Source organism: Talpa europaea (assembly GCF_964194135.1).
Source record: "Talpa europaea genome assembly, chromosome: 2".
Lineage (NCBI taxonomy): Eukaryota > Metazoa > Chordata > Mammalia > Eulipotyphla > Talpidae > Talpa > Talpa europaea.
In genome coordinates, this window is record NC_140068.1 from 140,621,575 (window position 1) to 140,637,253 (window position 15,679).

Sequence of the window (15,679 nt, forward strand, 5' to 3'; positions counted from 1 at the left end):
ATAAAATAAGGAAATAATTATCGACCTGAGTTGTTTGTCTTGAAATGTCATTCCATATTCTAATATAATAAAAATTGATGTTACTGAGTTATCCCCAGTCATTAGAATAATGTGTCAGCAGCTATAAACTCACTGAAAGCATTTTATTCTTCTAACTTCCTTTTTCTCGCTTGCTTCTTTTTTTCTATGATAAATTTTATCACAGAAAAATTTATCAGTGGTTCTTTTGCTTTACATCAGCCTTCCTGTGCCTCCCTGTCTAACGTCCTGATCTCCCTGCCCTCCTTTCAGCTCCTGCAGGCCAGTGGCCAGTGTGTCCAAAAGTGGCTACAATTTCTCTCAGACTTCATGTTTCCAAGGGTTCTTTTAAAAGGTTCACACTGTGGGGCCTCCCCTGGTGGCACAGGTAGTTCAGTGCAGCACCGTGAAGCTATCCTCAGCCTCTGCAGCGGTGCTTCGATCCCAGCCTGCCAGTGAGGGTCCCACATGGCGAGCAGACCTCTCCTGTAGCGCCCGCTTCTCCCCTCAGCACTGTATTTCATCAGTCTGCCTGTTCTGTTCCCCGCTCTGTCTCGGGTGAATCCTCTCACCCTCCCATGCGTCTGGCCTGTACCCCAGCTCTTGTATAAATAAATAAATCTAAAAAAAATTAAAAAGAAAAAAGGTTCACATTGTGACCAGTAGTCAAACAGTATTTTTAAGTTCTTCTGAAGTGTGTGTGGTGGTAGTGAGAGAATAAAGGAGAAGTGGAAATTTTCCTGAACACACATGCCTTCTGCAAAAGTATGCAAATAGGTCCACAGTTTGGCAGCAGGAGGAGAGCTTTTCTAAATCTGGTTTTTCTCGATTGCCTTCTACTCAGTAGAATTCTTAAGCTTATTCTTTAATGCTTTACTTCCTATTAATAGTTATACCCCAGCATCTATCAGCATGACTGGTGACCTTCCATGCTGGGAGTATCAGAGATACCTTGAGCTCTTATGTATCTTTCTCTGGGCCGAGGTAAGAGATCCGGCCATGCTTCTGACATCCAAAGCAACTCTCACTTCATTTCCCCTTCCTGGTGAGAGGGTGTCAGAAGATTTCAGTGTCAACAAACATTTAGTTTGGTGACTTTGTGGTCATCATTAATGCCACCTGAGATCAGGCTGATGACAGCATGGTGCTGTCTCAGGCAACTCAGGTCGGATAATTTAGGTGTGACAAGGATGTAGCTGTGTATCGATAAGGCCTATTTGATCACATCTGAATCCTAATGAGGTCTGTCAGCAATCCTGCCAGCAATGAATACATCATTTGAGATTTTAAATTATATCAAGATAACCAGCACTATCACAGTCTGGAATAAATCAACTTCTTTTCCAGTACTGAGACCTCCGTGAAAATTCATTCTTATGCTTCATCTACTCCCCACTTGAAGCCTCCCACTATAAACCATTGTAAATCTTCAATAACTCTTTACTTGGTTATCACTCATGTGGAATCACTAGGTTAGCAGGTATCAGCACTTAAGTTGTCCAGGACTATAACTAACATTATCTATCAGTGGCTAGCCCATTAGAGGTTGTGAGAGTCACTGCTACTTTGATGTTCTTGCTTTTTTATGCAGCTGATAGACAACTGCAGCTTTTCCTCCCCACACGTGACTTCAGATGGTCTCAAACAAAATGGGAGCACTAGGCCCTCCAGACCTCGACTGCTCAGAGGGGCCCTTTGCAAATCCAAGGTCTGGCCCACCGGAGAGGACTGGAGAGGATGATGGATGGTCAGTGCTATTATCTTGTTTTTTCCCAAGGAAGGCTGATCACCTATAGCACTTTTAGTTCTTGTACCCATTCATTCAGTATAGATTTATGAGTACTCACTGAGAGATCAACACAATTCTAGGTACAGGAAATAACAGTGAAAAAAAAGATGAAGTTTCTGACCTCGCAGGATTTTTATTGTATTCTCTATGATGAAGGCTAAATGAAGGAGACTATTCATTCCTTTCTTTACTCATCTGGTGGAGGCAGGAATAAAGGAGATGGCTGATAAACCTGGAAAAAAGGCCGGAGAGTTTCAGAGAATGAGGCCTTCGGGAAGGTGAAGATGTGGGAGCCGGTCGCCATGTTGTAAAAAGAGACAAGTCCGGCCTCACAGTCTAGAAAAACCCCCACAACCTGAGGCTGCTCACTCAGAGGAAGGGATATTGGTGGAGAGGTAAGGGCCATGTAGCCATTTGTTTTGCACATTCTGATGACCCAGCATCCAGAGTCAGGATTCAGCGTCATGAGAAGACCCCTTGGCGCATTTTGCAGGCAAACTCCAAAATCGCACCCAGATCCTTCTCCCACATCCACTTCAAAGTAATGTCTCCCTGAGGTGAAGCCCTCACAGCCCAGGACACAGTGGAAGGCACTGAATCTCCCAAAAGTGTTATGCTTCATCTGGGGGACTCCACAAGTCACTTGTCTCCGATTCTCAGACACAACAAGGTCTTTGTGAGCTGTGTCTGGATCCAGAGTCACGCTGACTGCAAAATAAAACAAACAAAAACCAAAAAAGATATTTTCATGCTGACAACAATTTACCTTAAATAAAACCAGCCTGTGATCAAATGCAAACTTTGTTCTCTACTAACTGTAAGAGTCCTTCTCTGAGTCTCAGTTTGTTAAAAATAAAGCAGAAATCACATCTGTCACAAAGAGTGGTAATGAGGATATTTGAGTGTATTAATATATGCTCAGTTCTTGGAATAGGATGACCAGTCAGTCATAATAAAAATAAATGTAATCATATCATCATCTTCATCACCATCACCATCTTCATCTCTCAGAGAAGCCAAGGACCAGAACTACCCAGAGTGGACAAAGACACTGTCTACCCCCAAAGCCCTTGCTCTCCCAGGCAGGACAGCGAGGAATCGTGGAGATTACAGCAGACAAGCCATTCCCATGTTCACTAACAACTACCCACACCAGGGATCAGAAAGCAAAATAACACAACTAATGTAATAGCTTGTTACTGAGGTCCCAGGATTTCCCCAGGTCTCAGGACATAGCTCTCGCCATGGCTGTAAGTGTGAGCTCTTCTGTCTTGCTTCAGATAATGTTCCCTAGGGACTAGCGTAAGGAAATCAACTGAATACCAATACACATGAAAATTATGGGACTAGAGTCAAAATAGAAGCCATGATAAACTTATAAGTGATAGTGTCTAGCAGTGCAATATTAAAAATGAATAGAGGTAACGAAATTCTAGCAACAGAGTTAACTACCCGCTGTGTTACTGGATCAAACACAGATCATCTGGACTGTAGCAGTAAGAGAAACCAAGTATGCAGGGACACTTCCTGCCCTGGGGGCTCTCTTTACCCCACTTAGATCATTCCCAACCTTGTCCCCCTACTCCGTTTCAAGGAAGGCTGACCCCTGTGGACACATTAACCAGGCTCCCTTCTCTCTGACTAGTTTGCTTCAGTCAATGGGAAAAAGTAGAGAAAGAGTTTGCTCCAGGGGTTAGGAATATACAACAATTAGGTTAGAAACCAGCAATAAAACAATTAAATATTAGGAAATAATAATGCTTCTATATCATAATATGAAGATATATACAACTGAACAATAATAAAAAGCTACATATAAAATTTATATAATGAAACTAAGGGTGAATTTCCAGGAAAATTTATGGCATTTGCATCTAAAAGCTACTACACTACCTATGAAACTGAAATTAGAAAAACAACAGAGAAACAAAAGGAAAATTTTCAATAAGGAAAAATAGAAACTAAACAATAATCAGTGAAATAAGAAAATACAACCAGAGAGGAACGAAAGTCACTACTTTGAAAAAATTTAAAGAAATAGACATACAACTCACAGGTTTCATCCAAGGAGTAAAAGAGAAACTGGAATGAATATAGATCTTTAAAAATTGCATCTTCACAGGGTCAAATTCAGAGATACTTTTTTGATAGTTAGGTTTATATTAACTTGGGGGAAACTCTATGTTCCACATCCTTTATCCGAACCCTGGAGCCAAATATTAAATTTCATACTATTTTTCACATCACAAAGACAGAATAATAATGCACTCTAAGTAATGTGCCCACCTTCAGCAGGGGCTACAGCAGCTTTGTCCCCAAATGCATCAACACTTCCTGTAGCAAGAAAGCTTAACAAAGATGCTAAATAGAGTCATATGAGGGGAATTTAGGTCTGGTCACAGTGGAAGAAGGACTTAAAAACAGCTTGCATGTTCTCTGCTGCCTCCTTTTCACAACGTTGTAAAATCCCTTCTATTTGACTGTCGGCATAACTTGAGAACTGCCTCTGATCAACCACCTCTGGCCACTGGCAAAAATAACGGAATGTGACCCCATGGTTATATTTCACTATGTGACTCCATCTTATTAGCTGCCTTACTCGAGAGACTCTCCTGAGCTCACTTGGAAGAAACAACTGGCCATGTTGGGAATCCCATGGGCAAAGTGATGAGTGGTGACTTCCAGAAGCTGAGTGCGCTTCCAGACAACAGCTGGTAAGAAGTCAGGGTCTAAATCCTGTAACCATGAAGAAATGAATTCTGCCAACAACTGGAAAATTATTCCGCAATTGAACCACCAGGTGAGCCCATAACTGTGTGACCCCACCTGAGCTGGGCCCAGATTTATGATAAATGATACTGAAAGATAAAATGTGGTTTTTGCTTTAGGCCACTAAATATTTTTGTATCAGTAGATAACCAAAAGTCACCAAATCATGTCCAATTAGATTTGATTTTGTGGACAAGTGAATTATGAAAAATATTTAATTGTCAAAGCATTTGAATTTTATAACTGTGAAAAAGAGGTGATGGAAATACAGCAAGCATTGATTAAGAGATCCAGGGAGATCTGCAATCGCAATTGCAATTTGCAATTGATAAAACATGGTTTTCCTTATGATTCTAACCTTCACCATGCTGGCTGGGTCTAGGCCCTAAATATATCTGCATCACAGTCGAGTATCCTCACCTACCTCTCTTGCATTGTTCTCAGACTTGACTGCAGTATTAGCAATAAACATTATATACCCAACACTGGTCTTCATCCTTAGTATTTAGGGGATCCCCATGCTTTCCATACCTTGGTAGCTCTTTAACATTTTCTTCACATTTAAGTAAAGCTCAGAAACATCGCATACAGTGTCAGGCTGCACAGAGATGACCCCTGGTAATATCAGCGTCACACCTGAACTCCTAGAATCAGCAGAGGACAGAGACTTAAGTGGACATTCCATGAAGCTTTACGTACTACCTCCTCCCCCCTACACTCATATAGCACTTACCTATTCAAGGTGTCTTTCACATCCTAGGGACAAACAAAGACAAAGATGAGCTTGGGCTTGGCACATGGGGCTAGCTTTATAAACACTCCTTCCAAAGACAAGAAGAGAGTGACCCAGGCTTAGACATCCCAGGTAAGATACCCATCCAGTGCCCTAGGATGGCCAGCATGGCATTAAGTTTATCACCCTGTGATTCTGTTAACTTTCTTGGTATTGCCTGTGATCACATCAGCCTGAGGACTGCTGGGAGAGGATGGCTAGGAACTTCCTATGTGCCTCTGGCAAGATCTGCTTTCAGAGATTAATTTCCTTCAGAGGAATCCATATTAGAGCTCACTTCTGGTCCTCACTGGAGCGTCCACGCAGAGCTGCTGCGATGAGACACTAAGGTGGTGGCAGCAGGAGCCCCATGTTGGCAGAGCAGGGCTGTGACATTCTCAGGCTCACAGTTTAACCACAGCTCCAAAGAGGAGCTAGAAAACTGCTCCAAGCACTTTCTTAATGGACTGGATCTCTCACACAGCTGAAAGAAGGTCAGGAAGATCTCCTGGATCACGTGATGTATAAGTAAACAAAGAAATTTAGCATATGTTTTTGCTGCTCCATTTTTACACCCACAGTCATCTGGAGTTTTTCGGGGGACAGTGTGAAAAGGTTCCATGCGCACTGGACAGGAGAGGGTAGCAAAATTATTCCATGGTTCCAATGGAAAGGATCCCGATATGCCAAATAGGAGCCTATTTTTGATTCACATAAAGGCACCCTATAGATTACTGGAAGCCACCAGCAGATACTGATGTGTATTGAAAAGAAATACTACTTGAAGTTCCCCACAGCAATGATCACCCTGCAGTGAACAGGTAGGCCTTCCCCATCTCCCTCAGGGTGCTGCCTCAGGGTGCTGCTCTCAGGGGCTCCGCAACAAACTCCTCCTGGACATCCACCTCTGCACAGCCTCACCTGCAGCAATTCCTGGGCTGATAGCTGACATTTATTCTCTATTTCCAGGATGCGATTCTTGATTTCAAGGCTCTGTTTTTCCAGACTGCCTTCATCATCCTGCAGACGCCTCAGAGTCTGTTCTTTTTTCTTCTCCAGTCTCCACAGAAAAGCCTTCTCCTCTTCACGGAGAAAGTTGTAGAGATTCTTGAAATCAGACTGGATTTTTTGTCTCTGAAGCTCCATCGTCTCCTAGAATCAAGAAAGTGTGCTCAGGGCCTCCCCGGTGGCGCAGCGGTTGGGCGCTGGGTTGCGAAGCTGCCTGCGGCCTCTGCGACCTCTGCGACGCCGGTTCGATCCCCGGCTGCTCCCCGGCCACCGGAGGAGGGTCCCACATGGTGTGCAGACCTCTCCTGCCGCCCGCTGCTCCCCTCAGCAGTGTACTTCGGTCCTTCTGCCTGTTCTGCATCCTGCTCTGGCTCTGGTGAATTCTCTCACCCTCCCGCGCTTCTGACTGTACCCAGTGCATGTATAAACCAAACAAACAAACAAATAATAAATAAATAAATAAGACATGCCTCTAGAAAATTAAAAAAAAAAAAAAAAGAAAGTGTGCTCAAAATCTGGAATTAAACCAAACATCATTTAAATGAAATGAGAACAGGACATGGTACATACATATCACAGAAAGCTATTGAACTCTGAGAAAGGTAGAAATTCTGATACATGCTACCATGTGGGTGATTCTTGAGGACATGATCAGTGAAGTCAGTCAGAAGCAAAAGGAGGACAATTTCATGATTATCCTTATAGAAAGAGCCTAATCAAAGTTAAACACAGAAAGAAGAATGATGGTTCCAGTTACAGGGAGTGGGCAGTGGGGAGTTATTGCTTAGTTGGGGGAGATTTCAAGCTGGAAGGAGCTTACAGCTCTGCAGAGGGAGAGTGGCCATGACTGGACAACAATGAGAAAGTAGTTAATGTAAAGTGTAAATTTTATGTTTATTTTAAAACACATACACATAAAAAATGAATTTACTTAGCTATTGTGATACTGTTTTCCCATGAGCACTTGTGGTGGGAAAATGTCCCACGTTCCTGCTCCGTCATACCTGGCACAGGTAGTAGTTGTGGGAGGGGCTGTCATCAAGCTCTAGTTGTGTGATTATTTTCCATCTTCTTGAGCCACAACACAAGAGAATGAAGTACAGAGTGCTAGACAATAGTCATTAAGAAACTACGGCCAAGGTCAGATGCTGAGTTGTCATTTGGAATATAAGAAAGAATATCTGTCCCTGAGCGATTTTTGTGAAGCAGAACTTGTAATGAACATAACCATGACTGGACATTATGACAACATGGCACTCAGCAGTGAGAGGTCAAGGTAGCAGGTTTCAGGGATAGACACCAGAAACATCCTTATGTGTAAGTCTGACAGGGACCAAGAGATCTCTCTTATGGGACCTACTTTTCACTTGGGAGACACAGAAGAGCAATTTCCTTTGGTGCTTTCTATATTCATGCAGTGTTTTATGTCTGTGATGTTGCGGGAAAAGGGTCATTGATTAGGATGAAATGGAAATTTTGTGAGGGACACCTCAAACTGTTACATTGATATGGTTTCTCTAAATGTTTGTAACAATGGAAGTTCCCCTCATTACCTGAGATCCAAGAAATGAGGTTTAACATCAAGAAATGAGGTTTACACTACCTCACACCATACACAAAAATCAACTCAAAATGGATTAACAAAAAGAAATATAAAAACCATATGATAATATCAATAGATGCTGAGAAAGCTTTAAACAAAGTGCAACACCCATTCATGATAAAAGCCCTTGAAATTCTTGGGATACAAGGAACATACCTCAACATCATAAAGGCCATATATGACAAGCCAACAGCCAGTATCATTCTCAATGGTGAAAAGCTGAAAGCATTTCCATTAAGATCTGGAACAAGACAAGGATGTCCACTCTCACCACTGCTTTTCAATATAATACTTGAAGTCCTGGCCAGAGCAATAAGACAAGAGAAAGACATACAAGGAATCCAATTAGGAAAAGAAGAAGTCAAACTATCACTATTTGCAGATGATATGATAATATACATAGAGAACCCCAAAAACTCCACAGAAAAACTAATTCAACTCATCAATCAGTTCAGTAAAGTGGCAGGATACAAAATCAACATGCAAAAGTCAGTAGACTTCCTATACACAAACAATAAATCTGAAGAAGAAGAAATAAAAAAAAAAATCCCTTTTATTATCGAAACAAAAAAAAATCAAATACTTGGGAATAAATCTAACAAAAGAAGTAAAGGACCTATATAAAGAAAACTATAAAACACTGTTAAAAGAAATAGAAGAAGACACAAAGATATGGAAAGACATCCCCTGCTCATGGATTAGAAAATAAACATTATTAAAATGGCCATCCTAAAAACTATGAACCAGAGACACTATGGGGGGTGGGGGGCGGGGAGGGGAGGGATAGGGTCAAAATAAGGGGATTGCAATTGTATGGGGAATATAAAAATAAAATTTATTTAAAAAAAATAAAAATAAAATGGCCATCATACCAAAAGATATATACAGATTCAATGCTAATCCAATAAAAATTTCAATGTCATTCTTCAAAGAAATAGAACAATTATTGATGAAATTCATATGGAATCACCAAAAACCCCAAATAGCCAAAGCTCTCCTGAAAAAAAAAGAAGGGAATGGAGGCATCATACTTCCAACTTCAAACTATACTACAAAGCACAATCATCAAAACTGCATGGTATTGGAACAAGAACAGACACACAGATCAATGGAATCAAATAGAAAATCCAGAAATAAACCCACAGATTTATGATCAACTAATCTTTGACAAAGGAGCAAAGAATATGCACTGGAGCAAAGAGCGTTTGTTCAATAAATGGTGCTGGGAAAACTGGGTTGCTACATGCAAAAGAATGAAGCTTGACTACTACCTCACACCATGCACAAAAACCAACTCAAAGTGGATTAAAGAACTAGACATAAGACCTGAAACCATAAAATACATAGAAGGAAATATAGGTGAAACACTACGGGATATGCACATCAAAGACATCTTTACAGACTCATCACCCAAAGCAGTGATAGTGAGGGCAAAGATCAACAGCTGGGACTACATCAAATTAAAGAGCCTCTGCACAGCAAAAGAGACAATAACCAAAACCAAGAGGAACCCCACCGAATGGGAGAACATTTTTGCACACTACACTAACGATAAAGGACTGATCACAAAAATCTGCAAAGAGCTGATGAGACTCAACAACAGCAAAGAAAATAATCCTGTCAAAAAATGGGCAGAAGAGCTAAAAAGAAACTTCTCTGAAGAGGAAATGCAAATGGCCAACAGGCATATCAAAAAATGTTCAACATCACTTGTAATCAGGGAAATGCAAATCAAAACTACCATGAGATACCATCTTACACCAGTGAGAATGGCACATATTAAAAAAACTAGCAACAACAAATGTTGGCGAGGATGTGGAGATAAAGGAACTCTCCTGCACTGTTGGTGGGAGTGCAAACTGGTCCAACCACTATGGAGAGCTGTGTGGAGATTTCTTGACCTACTAAACATAGAGCTGCCATATGATCCAGCAATTCCACTCCTAGGTATTTACCCAAAGGACACAGAAACATCAACTCCAAAGAGCACCTGCACCCCTATGTTTATAGCAGCACTGTTTACAATAGCGAAGCTTTGGAAACAACCCAAATGCCCAAAAATAGATGACTGGATCAAGAAGATGTGGTACGTATATACCATGGAATATTACTCAGCATTCAAAAAAGATAAACACATGCAATTTGCAGCAACATGGATGGCGCTGGAAGGGATCATACTCAGCGAAATAAGCCAGAAAGAAAAAGAAAAATACCAGATGGTCTCACTCATAGCAGGAATCTAGAAAACTTAAATAAGGGACCAGGAAAATGAATAACTATAAGACAGTGAAAATCAAAATCAACAAACAACTATGAACCAGAGACACTCTATGGGGGTTAGGGGGCGGGGAGGGGAGGGATTGGGGTCAAAATAAGGGGGTTGCAATTGTATGGGGAATATAAAAATAAAATTTATTAAAAAAAAAAAAAAGGAAATGAGGTTTAAATTAAGCTTAACATCCACACACAAAAGATCAGGACAGAGGCTAGAAAAGAGCCCGGGAGAGGCAGAATGACTCACTAGTCTGCAGGAGTAACTGTAAAGTGATGGATTCCATCAGTTTGTCCATGAAGGTGTGGGCTCTGATCCTGCTCAGGTATGGAAACAGACCTAGAGACCCACAGTCCGCAGTGGATCTGTGTATGTTCTTGCTGCAGCTCCATCCTCATCAACAGCCTCATGAGTTGAGTAGCATAATCTCACCCGGAGTGACCCTTTTTCAGTGCTCACAAAGGATGGTTTTGGAACTTGCAAATTTGAATGCCAGACCCTGCACTGTGCCAAGTGTGCCAATGTGATATGGTTAAGTGTTGTATACGATACGATAGTCCACCAGCAAGTTGTATAAAAAAGTAAACTTCAAGGTATTTACAACTTGAAACCCAGTCTAACATGGTACCATGGGGAAAAGATCAAAATTCTGCTTGTCTAGACTAATCTATGGGGCATTCTAGTCAATTACTATTCTCAGTTGAAAAAATTGAAGATAAATACACATAGACATAGACTCTAGGGAAAGAAAAACAAAGAGAGATTCTCTCTGGCATTTCCCCTCGTTTTCTGGTTTAGTGAGAATAAACCATTATTGTGATTTGCCCAACCATCCCCTCTGTCTAAGCTCTAGGATGGAAAATCGTATGAGATAAATCAACTCAAATTCTTACCTCCCACTTGCTTATTTGTGCTGTTATGGTCAACTTGCTATCCTGACATTGGGCTTCTAAAAATCGCAGGATTTTCACAGCTTTCTGGAGCTTTCCCTGATCAATTTTGGGTGAAAAAAAAATAGTCAACTTGAGAACTTTTTAATAGGCTCCTAAGTGGAATCCCCACCCTCCATCACTATTACAATAACATTAAACATTGTTGAATCCTTACACTTACAGAACACCCAGGGACTGTATGTGCAGTAACATACCTGATCCTGTGGTGAACCTGAGCAGTTGGAAGGATTTGTACCGTCATTTCTGTGCTGTAGAATCTGAGGCTTAGGAAGGGGATAAGTAACATGCACCAGCGGCCATCGCTGGTAGGTGACTGAGTTGTGATTCCCAGCTCAGCTGATGACTCAGAGTTCCCTGACCCAAAACCACAGTTCTGCCAGTGAAATACTACACAAGGAGCAAGACAATAACTATCCACATGAGAACTGTCTCCAAGCTTCCATGTATGGTAAGTTGTACATACTCTTCTAGATGCTTCCCCATATATCACTGAGCAACAACTGGGCCCTACTAACCACCCAAATCAAGGGGACTCCAGCATTCTTGTTTTGCTGATTTCTTTACCCTATTGACTGCAGGGTCCCTAAAGTGTGGTGTGTCTGTCCCTGTTTTCAGATTCTGTCATATGGTCCTGTACATTGTGGCTTCTCAAATTATACAAACATGTGACAATAAAACAGGCCGGTATGGATTGGGCACACTCTATTCTATAGGGGGTCATCACAGCAAGGGTAAATAAGGATAAGACTTTGATCATCCACTAAATGTCAGGACAGTTAGGATTTATTTCTTGAGGACTCATAGTAAGCCATTTGTCAGAAAAATGACCTGATGGGCCTCCCTGGTGGCGCAAGGGGTTAAGCACTGAACTATGAAGCAGTCCACAGCCTCTGCAACATGAGTCCGATCCCGGCTGGCCAGGGAGAAACCCACATGGCAAGGAAGACCTCTCCTGTCTCTCCCGCTGCTCCCCTCAACAGTGTATTTCAGTCAATCTGCCTGTTCTGTTCCCCACTGTCTCTGGTGGATCCTCTCACTCCCGCATCTCTGGCCTGTACCCCAGCAATTCTATGCATAAATAAATCAATCTTTTAAAAAATGACATGATGAAAGTCATATTTCAAGATCATAAACTCTTGTTTCAGACTAAAAAATCTGAAGTCTGAGAGTTCAACATGAGAGCAGGTACTTGCTCAAGACCTCAGCCCACCCACTCACCTTGTAGTCTGGGCCTGCCTCCTCCACAAGAGCCGTACTGTGTCCTCTGTGTTGGGGGGAGCGCTCACAGCACCAGCAGATCAGCCTCATATCATCCTCACAGAACAGGTGGAGCCGCTCCCCGTGTTCCTCACACAGCCTCTCACTGTCTATCTCCCTGATGGTCTGAATGAGGTTTTCCAGTTGCTTGATGGATCGGAAACTCTCCCTTTCAAATGGTGCCTGGCACAGGGGACACTGGGACCTCCTCTGGGCTGATGTCACTTGTGGGTTCTCAAGGATGCTTTCTATGCACCGGCGGCAGAAGCTGTGCCCACAGTTGATGCTCACGGGCTCTGTCATCAGCTCCAAGCAGATGGAACATGTGGCTTCCTCCCTCATCTTCTTGGTAGCTGTGGCTGAGGCCATGGCCCTTCTTGAAAGACTCCAATATCAGGTTAGAGGCAGAGATGAAGTAGGTAGAATTTTCCACAGTGAAGGACACAGAAGTAAGCTGGGCTTCTGTCCCTCCACAGGTCTGGAAATCTTCTGTCTAGAAAAGCAATGGATTGGCATTTGGAACATGATACCATGTCACTGGGATAACTATCACATATGGCCTCCAAAATTTAAATTAATGAAAATTGAAAGGAGTACGGAATTTCTCAGTCCCACTACCTGTGCCAATTGCTTAATATCTAGATATGCCTATGGCTACCTGGTGCACCCAGTCGAGAATATTCCATCACTGAAAGTCTTTCTGAACCAAGTATTAAGAGACAGAGAAGCAACACAGGTATAACTCACAAAAGTTGGATCAAGACAGAGAGAACTCAGTGAGGGAGAGAGAAATTCTTTCCATGTCTAATGAGGATCAGGAATGATCAGTGCCCACATTACTCTTTGTCAGTGTTAGTAACTCTCTGGATTGGGGGAATCCTTGAAGGATTCTACAGAGACAATCACATTTGACTCTACTCAACCCACATCCCACACTTTCTCTATACCCATTCCCACATCCAAAGAACAAAATACACCAGCTAATAAAATCTCATGGCGGTTCTACAGGGCAAAAACAGAAATCAACCATGCAACAGGAAGAATCAGTGTGTGCTGGCAGGCTCTCTGTGCTGAGGTAAAGAGATCTGGAAAGAACTTGAGGAAAAGGGGGTTTGGCCTGGAAGCTGACCCCCTAGAGATCCACCAAGGCCACTGTCTCTTCTTCAGGCCAGGACTTGTCTCCTGGGAGAAGGTTAGTGTGGATCTGGCATGTGGAGAGGGAGGGAAGAGACCAGAAGCAAAGACCCTCCCTTCTGGCCATGCTGCAGCAGCTTCTGCAAACTAGCCCTGACCCCTCCTCTCTCAATGCTGGTCTCTGTGGCCAGAGCCTGCATTTGGGAGAAACTCCAGTGACCTGTCCTTTCAGTCTCTGAATTAAGACCTGGGATTCAACTGAAGTTGGTGATTAGGTTGTTTCTCTCCAGTAATGAGAACAACTTTCTCCAGCCATAGAGCACTTCTCCTGGAGATTCTATTCCAAGGGAGGTGATTTCGCCCAAAGTATAAGGCTTCTCTCTCCCAGGGGTTTTGTGCTCTCGAAGAGAAGGGCCTCCCGCCTCTGGCACCCAGGGCACAGGACCTTCACTCACCTCACACCCTGGATCTTCTGAGATGTGGCATGGTATCTGTGAAAGAGAAAGCAGCCAGGGCAAGAGCTAAAAAGCAAAATCCTGACCATTTTCAGAGTTCCAGAGGCTCACCCACTGGCACCCTATCTCTCTCTCTCTCTTATACACACACACACACACACACACACACACACACACACACACATACAGACAAACCTTGGCTTGTCTTCGCTCACCACCGGGCCCACTCAGCACAGTCTCATACTCAGCGTCAGTCCCTCTGCAGTTGCCTCTTCCTGCAGCCACGACGGGGAAGTGAACTCTGACTGCTAAACTCAGAAATGAAACTAACACAGGGTCAGGGTCCTGGACATGGGAAGGAAACTGTAACATTACCCATGTTTCCCACTCAGCATGTTCCAGAAGGGGTGAGGGGGACAGTAGGTATAATGCCCTTGATTTAAGGCAGTAGAAAGAAGGGAGAGAGTGATAGCCTGAGACTCTGTCTTCAAAGAACAAAAAGAATGAATGAAGAGAAACAAAGCTTCAGAGACACGTGGGGCACCATCACATATACACGTTATGTATAATGGGACTCTCAGAAGACCAGAAGAAAGTGCAACTTAAACAGCATACTCCTAAATAATCAACGGATTGTATTTGAAATCAGAAAACAGTTTGAGATGAATGAAAATGAAAGCCAACACACCAAAACTCATGTGATGCAACAGCAGTGCCTAGGAGACTGACAGATGTAAATGCCACATTAATAAGGTAAAAAGATCCCAATTCAATAACTTAACCTTCTATCCTTTTTTTTAGATTTATTTATTTATTTATGCATACATAACTGGGGTCTAAGCTGGAGGTGTAGGGAGTGAGAAGATTCACCAGAGACAGAGTGGGGAACAGAACAGGCAGTCTACAGAAATACACTGCTGAGGGGAGCAGGGGCGGGTACAGAAGAGGTCTGCTGTGCCATGTGGTCAGTTCCCTGGATCAAACTCATGCTGCTGTAGCTGGAGACAGCTTGATAGTGCTGAGACTTTAACCCCTGTGCCACCAGGAGGCCTTAAGCTTCTATCTTACGAAACTAGAAAAAGAGCTAATTAAAACCAAAGCAAGTAGGAAGAAGTAAAGTAATGAACAATATAAAGAACAGGGCCTCCCTGGTGGTGCACAAGGAGCACCGCACTGTGACGCTGTCCACAGCCTCTGCAGTGCGGGTTCGATCCTGGCCAGCCAGTGAGAATCCCACATGGTGAGGCAGACCTCTCCTGTCTCTCCTGCTGCTCCCCTCAGCAGTGTATTTCAGACCTTCTGCCTGTTCTGCTCCCTGCTCTGTCTCCGGTGAATGCTCTCACCCTCCCACAATTCTGGCCTGTACCCCAGTTCTTGTATGAATACATAAATCTTTAAAAAAAAAAAAAAAAAAAAAAACTTTGGGCCTCCCCTGGTGGCGTAGCTGTTGAGCGCTAGGCTGCAAAGCTGCCCACTGCAGAGGCAGCCTCTGCTGCACCGGTTCGATCCCCGGCTGCCTGGGAGGGTCCCACATGGTGCTACAAACCTCTCCCGCCACGCCCGCTGCTCCCCTCAGCAGTGTGTTTCGTCAGTCTGCCTGTTCTGTTCCCACTCTGGCTCTGGTGAATCCTCTCACCCTCCTGTGCATC

General features: G+C 43.1%; 1 protein-coding gene across 1 annotated transcript; it reads right to left on the reverse strand.

Annotated features, from left to right (window-relative positions):
- Positions 1-1,994: 1,994 nt before the first annotated feature.
- LOC311188385 (E3 ubiquitin-protein ligase TRIM38-like) lies at positions 1,995-12,810 on the reverse strand (the record flags this gene model as incomplete). The annotated part of the gene is made up of 5 exons (XM_084259485.1): positions 1,995-2,515; positions 5,108-5,220; positions 5,310-5,332; positions 6,270-6,500; positions 12,403-12,810. The coding sequence occupies 5 exons, from the start codon at positions 12,808-12,810 to the stop codon at positions 1,995-1,997; spliced, it is 1,296 nt and encodes a 431-aa protein (XP_084115611.1).
- Between the last annotated feature and the right edge of the window lie 2,869 nt (positions 12,811-15,679).